Raw genomic sequence first — 19480 nt, 5'->3', positions numbered from 1 at the left:
ATTTCACTTTCATGGCTGTAATTATGTTCTATATAGAAAATTCTTAGATCATGCACATTATTACTAAGTTGAAATATATGGAAATTTACAAATGTCGAAATAACGAAATTTGAAATATAGGAATTTTTTAATTTTCAAGGTTTCAAATTATTACACTTTGCATTTTTCATATTTTCCAATTTAGAAATGAGGAAAGATGGCAGTTGAAATATGTGGAAATTTACACATGTTAAAATAAGGAAATTTAGAAATTTGAAAGGTTGAATACATTATTACAGTTACTCTATTACAACAATAGTACAGTAAATAGTCCCTAGCCATCAAATGAGGACTACGTACGAAAATTTCACTTTCATGGCTATAATTATGTCATATATGGAAAATTCTTAGGTCATGCAAATTATTACTAAATACATTGATAACGATATATTCATAGCAATTTGTTATTATCGTGATAATAAATTGTGTGATAAGCAATTAAGGGCCGTCGAAGCGTTTACGTTAGGCTCGAGTATCGATAGCGCGTCAGGTGAAATTTGAATGCCATAGAAAATGTCTGCCTACTCAAAAGACTATTTCACAACTCTCCAACCACTTTATCTGAGTTGGAAATAATTACAAATATTTGGGAAAATAATGAAGATATAAAGCATATGATGTATGCAGACCATGCCGGAAGCTGTAACCAAAGCAAAGGGTGGATATACAAGATATTAACATGTGTTAATGTTACGTACAGCAGTAATCATAGTAGCTAATATATCCATTTGAACAAGCCTAATTTTACATAGCACGTGAAAAAAGAGGAAAATTTGTAGTGGTCGATGGCCAGGGACTGTACATGTATTGAATCGGCCTACTGGCTATGTGTACAGGAAACTATAGAATGGCACATTAAAGGAATGAAAGTAATATTAAGAAAAAAATTAGAAAAGAGATACTGAAAAGGTCTGAGGTTATACGAAGGTCTACAATCGTGTCCTCTGTCGTAGAGAAACTTTGATCGATGTTGTAGTAATGAGAATAATAACAGCAATCATATTAGATAAATGTTTGTGTCATTATTGTATACATGAACTGCAGACATATATTGTACGTACGCACGCATTATCGAATTGTGAAAGTTTGAAGATTTCAAATTTTTGACATCTGAAAATTGAATAATTTAAAAATTCGACTATATGAAGACTTGAAAATTTGAAACTAAAAATTTGAACTTTTTAAAACTTAAATTATAAATGTGAAAATTTGGAGATTACCAATTTTTGTCATCTAAAAATTGGGAGACTTGAAAATCCGAAAATTTGTGGTCTTAAAAATGTGAAACTGAAGATGTGAGAAACTTAAAAATATGAAAATGTGAAAATTAAAAAATTCGAAAATACGAAAATTTGAAAATTCAGAAATACGAAAATTTGATAATTCGAAGATTTGGACATTTGAAACTAAAGATGTTAGAAATTGAAAATTTTTAGAGAATTGAAGATTTGAAGATTTAACAATTAGAAAGTTAAAAATAATAAAAACTTAATAAAAATTTTGAAAATTTGAATGTTTAAAAACTTGAAACTGAAAATTTTAAAATTAAAAAGTTTGAATATTTAAATCTTTAAACCCATAAAAATGTCGCAAAAAAAACGAAAAGTGTTCTAGTTTTGACCTTATTCAACTTTGCTCCATCAACAACAAAAATTGTTACCAAATTTGTCCGTTATCAAAAGTTAGTTATTAGTTCACAGTATCAAAGCTGTAGAATAAAGAAGAATAGCGACCGCATCACCGTAATAACAGCGGAATTAAAGTGGCTGGCCAGGAAAGGGTGCGTCCATACTTTATTCGTGCTACCGGTTATTTGACCCTTTTGCGGTTACAAGATAAATGTATATGTGTTCATAAAAACAAGTCACAGTAATTAAAATGAAAGCGACAGACATTTTAATGTCCATCTTGTTCTTCCAGTGTAAAATGACGAAATAACGGGTGCTCTTAAAAGGAGTTCTTTTAATGTTTAATAGAATACAATAGTTGTATATAAAAATTGTAATATATCTTGTTTATGAGTAACAGATGAAGGTTTATGTTATGATTGCGTTATTTAAATAGTAATAAGTTTCTAAAGGAATTGTTACTTTTGTGTCAGGATTGTTTATAGTAGTTTTACAGAACTAGAGTTTTAGGGGTTTTAGGGTACTAGAATTCAAAATTTCTAAAGTTTAATTTTTTAATTTTTTAATTTGCAAATTCCAAATTAGTGAATTAGCAAATTTGGATATTTTCAAATTCTAAAATTAAATATCGAAGTATTGAAATTTCAAATTTCTAAATTTTCAATTTCCAAATTACAAATTGGCAAATTTTCAAATTTCTAAATTTCCAAATTCCAAAATGAAATTTCCAAGTATTGAAATTTCAAATTTCAAGATTCCTAAATTTTCAATTTTCAAATTCCAAATTACAAATTGGTAAATTTTCAAATTTCCAAAAAAAATTTTCAAGTTGAATACATATTTCGAAAATTTGAAGTTTGTAGAAACACAAATTTTTAAATTTCCAGAATTCGAAATTTCCATATTTTCAAATGTCTAATATCTCAAACTTTCGAATTAATTAATTACTAAATTATCAAATTCCTAAAACTCCAAGTTTGTAAATTACAAATTTCTAAAATTCAAAATTTGCAAATTACCAAATTTTTGGGATCTCAAATTTTCAAATTACCAAATTTCTAAAATCCCAAATATGCAAATTACCAGATTTCTAAAATTCGAAATTTTCAAATTACCAAATTTCTAAAATCCCAAATGTGCAAATTACCAGATTTCTAAAATTCCAAATTTGCAAATTACCAAATTTCTAAAATACCAAATTTCCAAATCTCAAATTTGCAAATTACAAAATTTCCAAATCCCAAATTTGCAAATTACCAAATTTCTGAGATCCCAAATTTGTCAATTACCAAATTTCTAAAATTCCACGTGTGCAAAGTACCAAATTTCTAAAATACCAAATTTCCAAATCTCAAATTTGCAAATTACAAAATTTCCAAATCCCAAATTTGCAAATTACCAAATTTCCAAATCCCAAATTTGTCAATTACCAAATTTCCAAATCCCAAATTTGCAAATTACCAAATTTCCAAATCCCAAATTTGTCAATTACCATATTCCTAAAATTCCACGTGTGCAAAGTACCAAATTTCTGAAATACCAATATTGCAAATTACCAGATTTCTAAAATCCCAAATTTGCATATAACCAAATTTCCAAATCTTAAAATTCTCCAAAATTTTCCAAATTTTCAAATCCTAAAATTCTCCAAAGCTATAAAAATTTCCAAATCCTAAAATTCTAAAAATTATCCAAATTTCAAAATCCTAAAATCCCCCCAAAATATCCAAATTTCCAAATCCTAAAATCCCCCAAAAATATCCAAATTTCCAAATCCTAAAATTTTCCAAAATTGCCGAAGTTTCCAAAAATATCGTATTTGTAACACGTGGAAAACAACCATAAAATTCCAATATCGAGCAGAATACGAAAGGACGTCAAAGGCGTTAACCCTTTCTCTTCAGACAGCGTAAAAAAAGAAAAATAAAAGCAAGGAAGTGGGAGGAAAGCTTCGGGTGCCTTTGCGTGCGGAAAAAAGAGGACTAGCTACTACATAATTTATCGATAGATTGTTTCGTAAAAGCTCGACGAAGCCGTGTACGTGTATGGGTGGGTTATCGAGTGAGTTGGGTTAGGTTGTCTGGTCGGGTGGTTGGGTGTGAGGCGCAGGAGCAGAGCACGCCAGGACAAACGGACGGACGACGTACCTTACCGAGGAAGGACTTCCAGGTCTTTAGGCGAGCTAGTTTCTCGTCAGACACTGATCGACAGACAACGCAGCAACCGTGTTCGCGAATCCTCCTTGAGGACCACCCTAAATCTCGTGAAACAGGTAAGGAACGTACCATTTGCACCAGCAGTTCGCGATTCCGTCCGCATCGACGAGTGATGTGCTTTCCTATTTTCAACGAATCCATCTTTTCTCCGGAAGAATCTCGATTCTTTGACCCGTATTCGCACCACGAGACGGTTACATGAATTTTTCCTTCGAGATGCGCAGTCTCCATTTTAGTACAAATTATCTTGTGATCTTGTTGTGGATTTTATGATTTATAAGACCGTGTCTATGCTTCGCTTTAGAAGTGCTTTTCGGATATTAATCGTTGGGAATTTTTTATGGTGAATTTTGTGCAGGACGAACGGAGGATGTGGTGAACAGGTAACGCACAGCTTATGCAATTCGTAGGGTGCTACCCGAATTTCGATGATTACGGTCAAATTATTAATTATTCACGGCAGTAATTAATGCAGATTCACATAGACACGTAGAGTATGTGCACAATGTACATTGCACTGTTCGAGGTGCACCATCGTGCCACGGCCCTTTAAACGATTTGAATCTGTCGTCAGGAACGTTTAAATGTGTCGTCGTTTAATCGTGAAATATTTCAGCATTGAAACATTTAAATGCTATTAAAAACATTTGTATTGTAAAAATCGTCAGCAACATTTGAATGTGTTGTAAGAAATATTTAAAATCGCTGTTAACATTTAAATGTGTTATTGTGAAAATGTATCGTTGTAAAAATCATTTAAACGTGTTGTCAGTACATCGGATTGTGAGATGTATTTTAAAGTATCGTAAAAATCATTTAAATATTTAACATTTAACTGTGTTATTTTGTAATGATATATTTCAACAACTATTATAAATTTCATTCACAAATTGGATAATTCTAGTTTATAAAATTTCTTACATTGAAACATGTTTTAATTTTCAATAAAACTGATAGAACAGTTTTTTAATTAAATTAATCGACTTTTCAGACATTTAAACTTAATTTTTGATCAAGCTGCTAAAAATTCTTTCAAATTTAAAGAAAAATGATTAAATATCTAACAACTTATTTTCGTTTTTAATCAAACAGCTAGACATTTATTTCCAATTACAATTCTTTTTAATTTTCAATTAAACAGCAAAAAATTTGTAATAAAACCAGAGTTTTTAAATTTCTAATCAATGAATAAAAAATTCTTTCAAATTTCTAATTATCCAAATTTTTTTATGAAGCAAGTTTAAAAAAATGTTTAATCAAGCAACTAAAGTTAAAAAAAATATTTAATCAAGTAGTTAAATTATTTCCATTTTGTTCAATGACATTTTTTAAAATTCAAACAACTAAAAATTTTTCCATTTTGTTCAAACAATGACATTTTTTAAAATTCGAACAACTAAAAATTTTTTACATTAAAACTTTCTTAAAAAATGAATTATGCAAAACTACTTGGTTTTGTTTTCACTATGAGTGAGTCATTTTTCTACGAATTTTTCGTTCGATATAAACGAATAAATTAGTCACGCGTTATTTATAAACCGTGTCATTATTCAGTAGCGCGATACAAGGGAATAAAGTATTAAATATCGCAATGGTATCGATAAAATGGCACAAATGGACACAGTTTCCAATGTGCGATGCTTCTCGAAAGCAAAGAAAAAGGGGTAGATGCATCTCCGTCGAGATTTCCGCTCGATAATCGGAATACGATGTCGCAAAAGAGCCTTTGCAGAGTTTGTAGCTTCGTTTAATCACAGAATTCGAAACATCGATCGTTGATTGATTATCGATTGTGCCAGCCAATTCTGTCGGCGCTTAAATTGCTTTTAATTCTAGCTTGCTATCGTGACTTTCGAAATCTCAAGATATTTTAACGGTAGTCGTTAATCGAAGAAACTTTTGTGGAGCTCTTGTGATCGATGAACGTGTGAGCGAATGCCATTTTATTTAGATCGAAGCTCTTTTATCGTAGGAAGGTTAAACGTATCGTCTAAATCTGAAAAAATAAACGAGTAGGACTGACACGATAGCGAAGTTTTGTTACTGACAGTAACTGCTGTAGGAACGAAAATATTATCACTGCTGGATTTGTTATTCGAGAACGTCGTAAGTGATGATTTAGCAGAAGTATGCTTGTTCGAAGGGAACTGTGAATTTCGAGTGTTGTATTGATTTTTGGAAATTATGTCTGTGACTTTTATGTTGGGAGATTTTCTAAATTTTTATTGTTGGAATATTACAAGTTTGCAGATTTCTAAGTTTTATAGAAACTTATCACATATTACATACACATATTTTACATGCTCGTACATCACACATTCGTACTTCACATTAGGTTTCATACCTCACATATTTATACTTCGCATATGTTTTCATACCTCACACACTTATATTTCACGTACTTCATACATCACATACTCATGTCACATACTCATACTTCACACATTCAAACATCACACACTTATACTTTACACTTCATACTTCATATACTCATTCCTTACATATTCAAGCTTCACCTACTCACTCTTCACACATTCAAAGTTCACATAATCAAACTTCATATATTTATGTTTTTGTTCCATACTTTACATACTTATACTTCATACATTCATATTTCCACACTTATACCTTACATATTCAAACTTCACATATGTTGTCATACCTCACGTACTCATATTTCATAAACTTCATACATTACACATTCCTACTTCACATATGGTCTCATACTTCACTTACGTTCTCATACCTCACACACTTCATACATCACTCATTCATAGTTTACATATGTTCTTTTGCCTCACACACTTTATTCATCACACATTCATACTTCACATATGGTCTCATATTTCACATATGTTCTCATATCTCTCACACTCATATTTCACACAACTTCATACATCACACATTCATACTTTACATATGTTCCTTTACCTCACACACTTTATTCATCATATATTCATACTTCACATATGTACTCATACTTCACATTCATGCTTCACATATGTACTCATAGTACATTATACACTTCCTACTTCACACTTCCTCATCACACACCCTTGCAATGTATTAAAATGAACCTTCTTTGCAAAATAATTGATCACAAATATCATTTGTCAAACTTATCGCTGCCATAACTATGAAACCTGAGTGTTGCTACGCAACCATCTCAATCGACACGAAAGATAGAGCTATTAGTGCGATTGCACTTATTAATCGAATCCTATTTACCAAAAATTATACTGACGTGTCACTCGCAGAATACTAAATAGGTTAGCATACAGGAAGTGTCGATGCATTCCAGATAACTATACCCACGTGACAATTGCACATCGACGCTGCAGGTGACTCAAAGATGCTGCAATAAGATAAAACAACACCGGGTGTGCACAGGCTATCCAGCTGTCGTTATCAGTCGTTACCCCCAATCCGTCTTCTCATTTTGTCCGCAACAAAGTCGTAAATATTACGGATGCACGCAAGAAACGTCTAGCGGAAAATAGCGAAGTAAACTTATACTTGATAATAGGTATCAATTTTGCCATTGGTATTGCAATTTGATGCTCGCGAGCGAAGTTAATCTTCTGCGTGTCTTTTCTGCACATAACTTCGTAGCAAATTTAGTTTTCAAATTACTTTTATCCTACGTGTCGTGTGGGTTTACCGATTTACGATTACAAGATAAAATAGTGAATTATTTGTGCTTGATGTTTTACAATGTAAAGTTCTAGGGATATTAATCTGTTGATAATGGCAGGTTAACCCATGAGTTCTTCAGCAGATGCCAGGTACAGTTAAAGAATCGTTACAATGTTAATATAAATAAAGAAACTGAAATGTTATGTGTATTTTGGTTTCAGAGATGTTTTGTGCAAATATTGAAATCAAAACATTCTTGCAGAAACATGAATCAATCGTAGTTGAACTGATGTGTGTTAGACACCTGACTCAATGTGAACAATTTGAGAGGTTAGGATATTTCGTACAAGATCTGATTTTTTTACTTACTATGAGATTTCTTTTATATTTTGCTTGCAGAGCTGTTTTATTAATATTTTGTTGTAAATATTTGTTGAAGCTTCATGTACATTTGTTAGTATTCAGATAATATTTTTGTAGAAAAACAACGAAGAAAACATATATGAATATATGTATATATTAATATATATTAATCGTGGATATTAAGAATACACATAATTAATGTCATTCTTTCATACATCTTCTATTATTTAAATATCTTTGCCAAAGTACTTTCTTTGTACAGAAACAAAATTTTGTTTCATTACATAACATTTTACAACACTTAATACATTTTAAAATATATTAACAAATTTTGTAATATTTTATAACATTTAATAGAATAAATTTTTGATATTTGGTACTTTTCTGATATTTCATGGAATATTTTATTTAATATTTATGCAGAACCTAATATTTCATTGAACACTTGTTTGCTCTTACAAAATTTCATTCAATATTTGTTACATGCTTTTTCAACTCTCCAATTAAATAATAGAAATGCAACTAACTTTGCAAAATTTTTGAAAATTAATTGTATACAATTTTAAAAATTAATTATATACAATTTTACAATTTTATCTTTTGTTTAATAATATTGCAGACATAGTCCTTCGTCTCAGTCACTTATAGCAAAGCACATTCTAAACCATTTCTTTTTCTTGTTACACCAAAGTGTGATTAAAAGTTTTATCATGTAAATTTCATTTGTTGACCCAGATACAGTTCGTTAGAACCGTGTTTGCGTTAGCCATCGTATCGATCGCGTGCAATTGAAAATAATGAAAATTAGCGTGCGAGCGTGTCAGACATCGGAATTGTTAAACAAATTAATCCGTCACCATTTCTTAGCGAAATGATTCACGCTTTAATAATTTTTCCGAGAAACAGAACTTCCCTGTACTCGAGTTTATTTCAAAGCGATGACAAGTCCCCTATGTTAATTATTTTTACGTTTTTATACGGTTTTTCTACCTTTGTTAACACTTCGCTGCACGGATTCGTGACTTCACGGCGTAGATTTTTGAATTTATTATTCTTTTGTTCGTTTCAGTTGTTCTCATAAATGCGTGTCGTTAAAGCAAAATTCAACGATAGCGATATATAATAAATTATAAATAAATACATAATAAATGCCAATAAATAATAATAAATATTAGTAAATACTAGTCAAAACCTGTAAATACTATTAGATACTATATTACTAGTAGATAGAAATAATACAAGTGAAGTATACATGTTGCATATAAAACTTAAAAAGAAATCATATACTTCACTAAATTATTATAAACTTTTCTAACAAAATAATTCTATGGAAATTACTATTATGTATTTCTTTCTTATTTATAATAAAATAATCTGCTGTGAAGATATGCTTACAGAAATTAGTTAAATAATAAAAATGAGTTAATTTGATAAAAGTGATTAAGGTAGAAAAATAAATAAATGTAAAATCCCAAATTTGCAATTTACCAAATTTCGGAGATCCCAAATTTTCAAATTACTAAATTTCTAAAATCCCAAATTTGCAAATTACCAAATTTCCAAATCCCAAATTTGCAAATTACCAAATTTCCAAATCCCAAATTTGCAAATTACCAAATTTCTGAGATCCCAAATTTGCAAACTACAAAATTCCTAAAATCCCAAATTTTCAAATTAACAAATTTCTAAAATCCCAAATTTTCAGATTACTAAATTTCTAAAATTCCAAATTTGCAAATTACCAAATTCCTAAAATCCCAAATTTTCAAATTAACAAATTTCTAAAATCCCAAATTTGCAGATTACTAAATTTCTAAAATTCCAAATTTGCAAATTACCAAATTCCTAAAATCCCAAATTTTCAAATTAACAAATTTCTGAGATCCCAAATGTGAAAATTACCAAATTTCTAAGATCTCAAATTTGCAAATTACCCAATTTCTAAAATCTCAAATTTGTAAATTACCAAATTTCTAAAATCCCAAATTTACAAAAATTGCACATGAAGTAGAAAAATAAATAATTGAAGAATTAAACAAGAAGTAGGAAAATAAATAAATGAATATAATACAGTTATTTTTGTCACAACAAAAGACAACATACATTTCAAAAGCATAAAATTGTAAAAATATTCTGTAATTTAAAATATGAAACCAGACATCAATTACCTTGAGTGAATAATATTTTTATTGTTAATTGGTGCATAGCATTAGTACTAGAAAATAAATTAAAATGTTTAACAATCCTTTATATCGCGTGCCATGTTGCACATGGTTATATTTACTATGGCGGTTAATGTGTGAACACGTTAATTGCACACGTTGATTGCATACAGTGAAAATGAATATACCGAGTGTCCGCAAATGATATGAATAAGAAAATGACAGAAAATCTTGTTGTAAAAATTTGTTTTAAAGAAAAATTTATTTAAAAAGAAATTGTACTGATAATTTTCACCATAGCATGTTCTATCGATATAAAGCTATCGATAAAGATATTATTATAGGATAAAACATGAATATCTAATTGTTAATATAATTTACAAAAATTTGATTACCAATGAAATACACTCTTCATTTATATTTCACAAAATCAAAAAATTTCAAAGTATATTTTTAACAAAGTACAACAAAAAGTTAAAATTACTTAATTTAAAATTTTTTTTTAATTAAAAATGACTTTCTTAATTTCAAACTTTTTTAGCTATTTAATTTAGGTTACAAGTATGTCAACGACCAGGTAGCAGTTATTATAAAAGACTATTATATTTCTATCATAATATTCGAAAGTCGTTCCAGATTTTCCGAAATTTCCATATTCCAAATTACTGAATTAGCAAATTTCGATATTTTCAAATTCTAAAATTAGATTTCGAAGTATTGAAATTTCAAATTTCTAAATTTTCAATTTCCAAATTCCAAATTTGCAAATTATCAAATTTCTGAGATCCCAAATTTGCAGATTACTAAATTTCTAAAATTCCAAATTTGTAAATTAACAAATTCCCAAATCTCAAATTTGTCAATTACTAAACTTCTAAAATTCCAAGTTTGCAAATCACCAAATTTCTAAAATTCCAAATTTGCAGATTACTAAATTTCTAAAATTCCAAATTTGTAAATTAACAAATTCCCAAATCTCAAATTTGTCAATTACCAAATTTCTAAAATTCCAAGTTTGCAAATCACCAAATTTCTAAAATTCCAAATTTGCAAATTACCAAATTTCTGAGATCCCAAATTTGCGAATTACCAAATTTCTAAAATTCCAAATTTGCAGATTACTAAATTTCTAAAATTCCAAATTTGCAAATTACCAAATTCCCAAATTCCCAAATCCCAAATCCCAAATTTGTCAATTACCAAATTTCTAAAATGAAAGTTTTCAAATTACCAAATTTCTAAAATACCAAATTTGCAAATTACCAAATTACCAAATCCCAAATTTGCAAATTACCAAATTTCTGAGATCTCAAATTTGCAAATTACGAAATTTGCAGATTACTAAATTTCTAAAATTCCAAATTTGTAAATTAACAAATTCCCAAATCTCAAATTTGTCAATTACCAAATTTCTAAAATTCCAAATTTGCAAATTACCAAATTTCTGAGATCCCAAATTTGCAGATTACTAAATTTCTAAACTTCCAAATTTGCAAATTACCAAATTCCCAAATCCTAAATTTGTCAATTACTAAATTTCTAAAATACCAAATTTGCAAATTAGCAAATTTCCAAATCCCAAATTTGTAAATTACCAAATATCTGAGATCCCAAATTTGCCAAACTTTTTTAGCTATTTAATTTAGGTTACAAGTATGTCAACGACCAGGTAGCAGTTTTTATAAAAAACTATTATATTTCTGTCACAATGTTCGAAAGTCGTTCCAGATTTTCATTCATTGCACATTCTTACTTTTATGTCATGGATAAATGAGTATTCCGGTTACAAAACAACCGTGAACATTTTGGAGCACAAAGGTTAACATCATAAAAGGTTTGAGATAGAAAAAGCTTGATCGATTGCGTTTGTTCGAAACATAAACTTCGATTTTTCGCTGGCTCGACAACTGCTTCGACCAGTTAAGCTATCTAGGTCGTTGACAAATTCTTTTTCCTTGACACTGGGTCTACTTCTCAAAATTATGGATTATAGACTTCTTGTTTTTGTTTTATCCAACAAAATTTTTGATTATTTTGTTTTGTATATGAATTATTTTATTTTATATGTATTTGGATTGTTTTGTTTTATATTTGTATCATTTTGTTTTATATGTGTTTGGATTATTTTGTTTTACACATACTTGGATTATTTTGTTTTACATGTGTTTGGATTATTTTGTTTTATCCAACAAAATTTTGAATTATTCGCCATTGGATAAAAAAAGAAACTAAACATTGACAATATTAATATTTGACGTAAATTCTACTTTTATTTAATTACTTTAATTAGTTTAGATAAGTATTCCAATACCGTAGCTTAAAAGTATCGTAGTTTCAAAGTAATGAACAAGGTTGAAAGAAACGAGGTACACTTTTAATTAGGCTAACGTTATTCAGTGTTAAGGTGAGCATTCATAACTGTAAGGATGTCTATATTTCACACAGAAAGTTTTGCAAATTTATTATCGTCTGATTTCTCTCTTCATTCTTCTCCAACAAGTCTCTAACAAAATGCATCGTCCTCGTGTTTTCCCCAAGGTTTTATGGGGAACGCATCCCTATTTTGCACTTTTGGGAAAAATAATCTTGCTGTTACTGCGGGTCTGGAAATCATCAACTTGGTTCCAATCCATGTCGAGAGTAAGTTAATATTAACGTAACAACCTGGATAATTCTAGACATATAGCTCTCATTTCAGACAAATTCATACAGGTTTTACCGTGTTTGAAATACATTTACAGTTACATTTTAAACATATGATTGCCTGCACCTTTTTATAAAACAAGATAAAGAAATTATATATAAACGCGTAGAATCGTTGTACCTCTAAAAGTTCCAGTTTAAAACGCTACTGGCCCTTTCCCTTTAATGTGACCGAACTTTTGTTGTGCGAAGAACGTACTTCAAGTACTTGTACCCAAAAAAATACATATACTCACAGGTTTACTTCACCTGATCCTCTATTTCGTCCACTATTTAGATTTACTTCTTTTATTATATCTACATTTTAGAATCAGTTTGAACTATTAGGGACATTTTTTAGATTTATTTCGTTTAGTATATGTACTTAGATTTCTTTATTTTACTACATCGATTTGTTAGATTTGTTTCACTACTGTTACTTTTTAGATTTATTGTATTTATTATACAGGATGTCTCACAACTAGTGTGACTATGGGATTGTAACTGAGATGATTTCTGAAGAAGTTTTGTTTAGTTTACTCCTCTTATTATATTTACATTTTAGAATCAGTTCATCTGTTAGAGATGTTTTTTAGATTTATTTCATTTATTGTATAGGGCATCTCACAACCAATGTGACTATGGGGTTGCACCTGAGATGATTTCTGAACGATTTTTTCTTAAATATACTCCTCTTATTACATCTACATTTTAGAATCAGTTCATGTGTTCCAGATGTTTTTTGGATTTATTTCATTTATTGTGTAGGGTGTTTCACAACGTATATTACTGCTGCTTTTTACATTTATTCCATTTATTATACAGGGCGTTTCACAACGTGTATTACTGCTACTTTTCATATTTATTCCATTTATTATACTGGGTGTTTCACAACGTGTATTACTGCTACTTTTCATATTTAATCCATTTATTATACGTGACGTCACAAAACTTGCGTGATTGGGGTTGTAGCTGAAACGATTCTGAACAAGTTTTTCTTAAATTTACTCCTTTTATTACGTCTACTTATATTTACTTCATCTTCTCCATCCACTACATATACTCCTTAAATTCACACATCGTCTGTTACAATTTAAATTTAGTTCATCTGCTGCACATACTTTGTGGATTTACTTCTTTTATCATGTTTGTTCATAGTGCCAGACATGATAAAGTCAGTTTGTTTTCCTTAAGATCACTTCATCTATTACATATATTTGTAACATCTGCTTTTTTAATATATTTCATCTGGGATTCACTTTATATGTGAAATGGATTCACTTTATATGTTACATACATATCTTAGATTTATTTAGTTTATTTCCATTGCTATTTTTAACGTACATGTACGAGTATTCTAATAATTTTATCACTTCATATTGTAATTTTATCATGATTTTGACACATTGTATTTGATATAATTTTATCACAATAAACCTTGGGGATCAGAATAAAATTAGCGTCACAATAAGAATTTAGTTAATGGTAAGATAGTAGTTCTGATTACGACAATAAAAATTCAAACCTTGGAGATCAGAATAAAACCAGCGTCACAATAAGAATTCGAATAGTTTGCAGTTTTGGGTACTCTTCAAACTTTCATGATACTTCAGAACTTCGGAACTTCAGAGGTCAAGATTTGTAATTCCAATTCTATCGAACTTGCTATTATAATACAGCCATCTTCGACTATCCATTGTTTACTCGTATAACGATCTTTATCCTTCCACTATTTATTGGCGCCTATAAATGTTCAATTGACCTTCAGAGATCAAAAAATGTACTTCCGTACAGATCGCTGTTTTAGAGATACAATTGATTGAACTAGTAATATCACTAGTAATAAGTAGTAGTAAATAATATTATAAACGAATTCGTCGTTTGTGAATTTCCGATGGAAAATAAGTTTTTGTCAAAATTTTAATTTTATGATGTACATTTTATGAACTTTGAGTTTATTGAATTTTATGATATGAATTTTGTTATAAATAAGTTATTTTAAAGGATAAAGCAGAAAAAGTTTGTAAATTTTCTAACTGTAATTTTCACTTCCTTTCTTTTCAAATAATAATTATTCTATTATCAGTCGAACATTGTATGTTAATGCTATTAATTTATTATCCAAAAATTAGTATTCTAAATTCAACTCCTTTTACAATTAGCTTTCTAGATTAAAATGATGAACCCTGTTAAATAGAGCATAGTAAATTTAAGGCTTTACTATGCTCAACATTTCGTTGAAACTGTTACAAAGTAAATCGGACAATCTTGAAAAATAATATATCATTTTAATTTCAAAGAATTGGTCAATTGCACATTAATTGCAAAAAATTAAATAACTGTATTTGAATTGTGAGGAATTACAAAAATTACATTTTAATGAATTTGCAAAAAATTAGAAAAGTTGCACTTTACCTGCAATGAATTTAAAAAATTGCATTTTAACTTAAAAAATATTAAAGAAATTGTGTTTTAATCGCAGAAAATTAAAAAATTTGCATTTTAATCGCAAGAAATTACAAAAATTATATTTTAATCGTGGAAAATTAAGAATATTGCATTTTAATTTTAAAAAATTAAAGAAATTGTGTTTTAATCGCAGAAAATTAAAAAACTTGCATTTCAACTGCAAGAAATTACATTTTAAGTATAACAAATGAAAAATATTGCATTTTAATTTCAAAAAATAGGAAAAAATAGCAATTCAGTTGCAAACACTTAAAAAAAAGCACATTTTACTTTTAAAAAATTAAAAAGACTGCATTTTAATTGCATAAATAAGAAAATCAATTTACCAAACAAAGTTACTTATTAAACACCAAAAATTACTTTAAAACAATTTCATATTTCGTTGCTTAAACAATATTATTTACATGTACATTGATCTTTCTATAAATCATTTTTATTACATTTCATCTTTTTATCCCTACAAAATTATTTGCCGATGTGGTATTCGAAGAGCGTAGAAATTGCATTATATTGGAAATTCTTTCATTCTTTCCATACCGTTTACTTAAGAGGCATCAGAAGAACATGAAGTATGTTATTGAATTTTAAAATGTTTCATAAGGTTAGGGTGCGCCTTCACAGGATATTATTTAACACAACAGCCACAGTGGAAGTGGCCATGCGTAGTCAGACACGCTATAATAACGATTACTAAGAATACCATGACGTAATTTCTTAATTTATACGTTCAGTCCAACTTCTCTTATTAACATAATACGTTTAATTCACTAATAAAAATTCTCTACATTTGTTTCGTTTTTCGTCAATCAAGATGGACATAAATTCGAGCAGTGTATATTTATTTTCTAATTGATACTTAGTCACAGTTTCAAATGTGTATAGTTTGAACTTCCATGATAAAAGAGTAGTTTAAAAGGTGATTATTATGAGTAAATGACATATTATTCATAAAAAATTACGAAAGAAATTAAAGAAAAATTTCATACATCATATACATGACTTTGCCATGACTAGATTGTCAAATTGTCATAGCTTTAATTTTATCAGCATAATTTGAATGAACAATGTTCCCATATTTTCAAGTTATCTAATTTCACGAATTTTGAAGTTTCAAGATTTTCATATTTTCAAGTTATCGAAGTTATCGAGTTTCTACATCCAGAAACTAATTTTCAAATCCCTAAACTTCCTAATCTCCTGGATTTAGTCTCCCTATGTTTAATCTCTCCTTAGGTTTAGTGTTAATGCCTCGAATCTCTCATAGAACATGATCAGACATTTTCCATGCAAAAAATGGTCAAGTACCTCCATAACATAATTCTCAAATCCCTAAACTTCCTAATCTCCCTGGATTTAGCCTCATTAGGTTCAAACTCTCCTTAGGTTTAGTGTTAATGTCTTGAATTTCTCATAAAACATGACGAGACATTTTCCATGCAAAAAATGATGAAATACCTCCATCACCTAATTCTCAAATCCTTAAACTTACCAATCTGCAAAGGTTCCAAACCTCCAAACCCTCAAATCACCCACATAACTTTTATCCAGATAAGGAATTACTTTTTCTGTCTTTTCAATTTTGAAAGCAGATAAAGTAGATGTAAGACACTTTTCATGCAAAAATGGTCAAGTACCCCCATCACCTAATTTTCAAATCCCTAAACTTCCTAATCTCCCTGGGTTTAGTCTCCCTAGGTTTAATCACTCCTTAGGTTTAGTGTTAATGTCTTATGTCTTTCATAGAACATGATGAGACATTTTCCATGCAAAAAATGATCAAATACCTCCATCACCTAATTCTCAAATCCTTAAACTTCCTATTCTGCAAACCTCAAAAGTACCAAACCTCCAAACTCTCAAATCACCTAATCACCTAATATTTCACCTAATCTGCAAACGTCAAAGGTACCAAACCTCGAAACTCTCAAATTACCTAATCACCTAATTTTTCACCAAATCTGCAAACCTCAAAGGTACCAAACCTCCAAACTCTCAAATCATCTGATCACCTAATTTTTCACCTAATCCGCAAACCTCAAAGTTACCAAACCTCCAAACTCTCAAATCGCCTAATCTGCAAACCTCAAAGGTACCAAACCTTCAAACTCTCAAATCACCCACCTAACTTTTACCCAGATAAAAAATTACTTCCCTTTACTTTCAATTTCGCATTAAGTGAATATTATACACCCGCATAATTAAACCTATTGTTCAAGTTTAAAGACACATCTGTCAAAAGGACGTGATTCTTCCTGAAGGACGAGAAGACATTTTTCCATCAACATTCAGTTCTCTCGAATTCGCTAATGGCACGCGTGACACTCGCCGTGCCGGAGGTGTCGCAGGCTTTTTATGAAGTGTGCACTCATTAACAAGTTAACTTAACCGTATTACACGATGTGCATCCGCGTGTACATAAACGACGACGAAGTCGAACACGCTCACCGGGTCGGATCAATAACTTCTGGAATGGGCACTTGCCGAGTCGTACAGACACGCTGTGTATGACCTGTTTCTTGTTCTCTCTCTGCAAAATGAGAACGGAAGTCTTTGACGTACCTGTGTCGCTCGACTGAAAGTCTTCTCCGATCGTCTTTCAGAAATTAAGTTAACGAGCTTGATTTCAATTTGGTGATCACTTCCCGGTACTGTTATTTCATTCGGGGGATCAAACTTAACCTATTTTCTGGGTTCTGAGAGATGTGTGATTATTGAAATGATTTTGAGATATGCAATGAAAACTGTTTGGGGTGTTTTGAATTTGGGGATCTTTGGTTGTATGAGTTGTTAGTGCTGAATTTGGAAGTGGGGGAAATTGGGTTTGATTGATTGGAACTTGTGTGTGTCACGTGGTGACTTGATGTTCGACATTTCTAAATGTGTAAGTTTCTAAATTTTTGGATTTGTAGGTTTATAGGTTTCTAGGCTTCTGAATGTTTAAATATCTAAATTTTTAGATTCTCAGATTTCTAACTTTCTAAATTTACAAATTTACAAATTTGCAACTTTCCAAATTTATAAATTTACAAATGTCCAAATTTGCAAGTTTCCACGTTTCCAAATTTCCAAGATTCTAAATTCCCCAATTTTCCAAATTCCCAAATTCCCAAATTCTCAAATTTCCAGATACCCAAATTCCCAAATTCCCAAATTCCCAAATTCCCAAATTCTCAAATTCCCAAATACCCAAATTCCCAAATTCCCAAATTCTCAACTTCTCAAATACCCAAATTCCCAAATTTCCAAATTTCCAAATTCCTAAGTTTCCAAGTTTCCAAATTTCCAAATTTCCAAAATTCCCAAATTCCAAATTCCCCAAATTCCCCAAATTCCTAAATTCCCAAATTCTCAAATTCTCAAATTCTCAAATACCCAAATTCCCAAATTTCTAAATTTCTAAATTCCTAAATTTCCAAGTTTCCAAGTTTCCAAGTTTCTAAGTTTCCAAGTTTCCAAAATTCCAAATTTCCAAATTTCCAAACTAATAAATCTTCATTTTCCCTTTCTAAATTTTCTAATCCTACAATTTCCGAATTGCTAAATTTGTAAGTGTAATGTTTCAAAATCTACCAATTTAGAATTTTCATATTTCCTACTTTCTCAACGTTTAAATTCGACATAAAATATCTGATTTGAAGAAATAACGCCTCAAGCTATCACACGTAGGTAATCGGATAATGTACTTCAAATAAGTTTCCACAATCAGCATATTAAAACTAACAATTACTAATTTCTTTAATTATACTTAAAATTCTACGCTGTCAAAAACAATAGTGCTAAACAATTTTATATAAAAATGTGCAAGATCTATAAAGAAAGATTCAACTTCACTTTAATGATTTTTTCACATAAATAGATTAATACTTTTTTGTAAAGAATATGGAGGAGTATCAGCTGATACAATAAAAAATATATGATTCCATTCAAAAAAACATTAATGAACCTCATATGTCCTTTACACATCCACTTGCAAAACAAATATACCATCAGCATAAGCCCCCTCCAAAACCATTCAACTTCATCTAAAACTTTGTTTGCTATGAGTAATAATAGTGATGCAAATCCAGATGGCAAAATGTGGTGAGCCACCCTGTATACTGTGATACATATTGATGTCTTTCAGGTACTTTAGGATATTTTCTATGTGCTTCTGTGAAGTTAAGGCTTTGGTGTTATTCCCTACTTTTGTCTCTGGATGTGATATTTATTGCATTCGAACAGTAGGTGAATTCAGTTGCTGCCGAAGGATACAGTTATTTCCGACAATCAGATATTCGAGCCACGT

The 19480-nt window shown here is 29.8% G+C and overlaps 1 protein-coding gene across 1 annotated transcript in view; it reads left to right on the top strand.

Moving 5' to 3' along the window:
- Positions 1 to 669: 669 nt before the first annotated feature.
- Positions 670 to 19480, top strand: part of tau (microtubule-associated protein tau) — a 63384-nt gene continuing 44573 nt past the window's right edge. Inside the window, exons 1-2 of the mRNA XM_076539251.1 lie at positions 670 to 697; positions 3734 to 3939. Coding sequence (XP_076395366.1) covers positions 670 to 697; positions 3734 to 3939 — 234 coding nt within the window. The remainder of the gene's footprint in view (positions 698 to 3733; positions 3940 to 19480) is intronic.

The sequence above is a fragment of the Megachile rotundata genome, chromosome 13 (assembly GCF_050947335.1).
Source record: "Megachile rotundata isolate GNS110a chromosome 13, iyMegRotu1, whole genome shotgun sequence".
Lineage (NCBI taxonomy): Eukaryota > Metazoa > Arthropoda > Insecta > Hymenoptera > Megachilidae > Megachile > Megachile rotundata.
The sequence above is the reverse complement of the archived record's forward strand: the minus strand, read 5'-3'. Positions and strand labels throughout refer to the sequence as shown.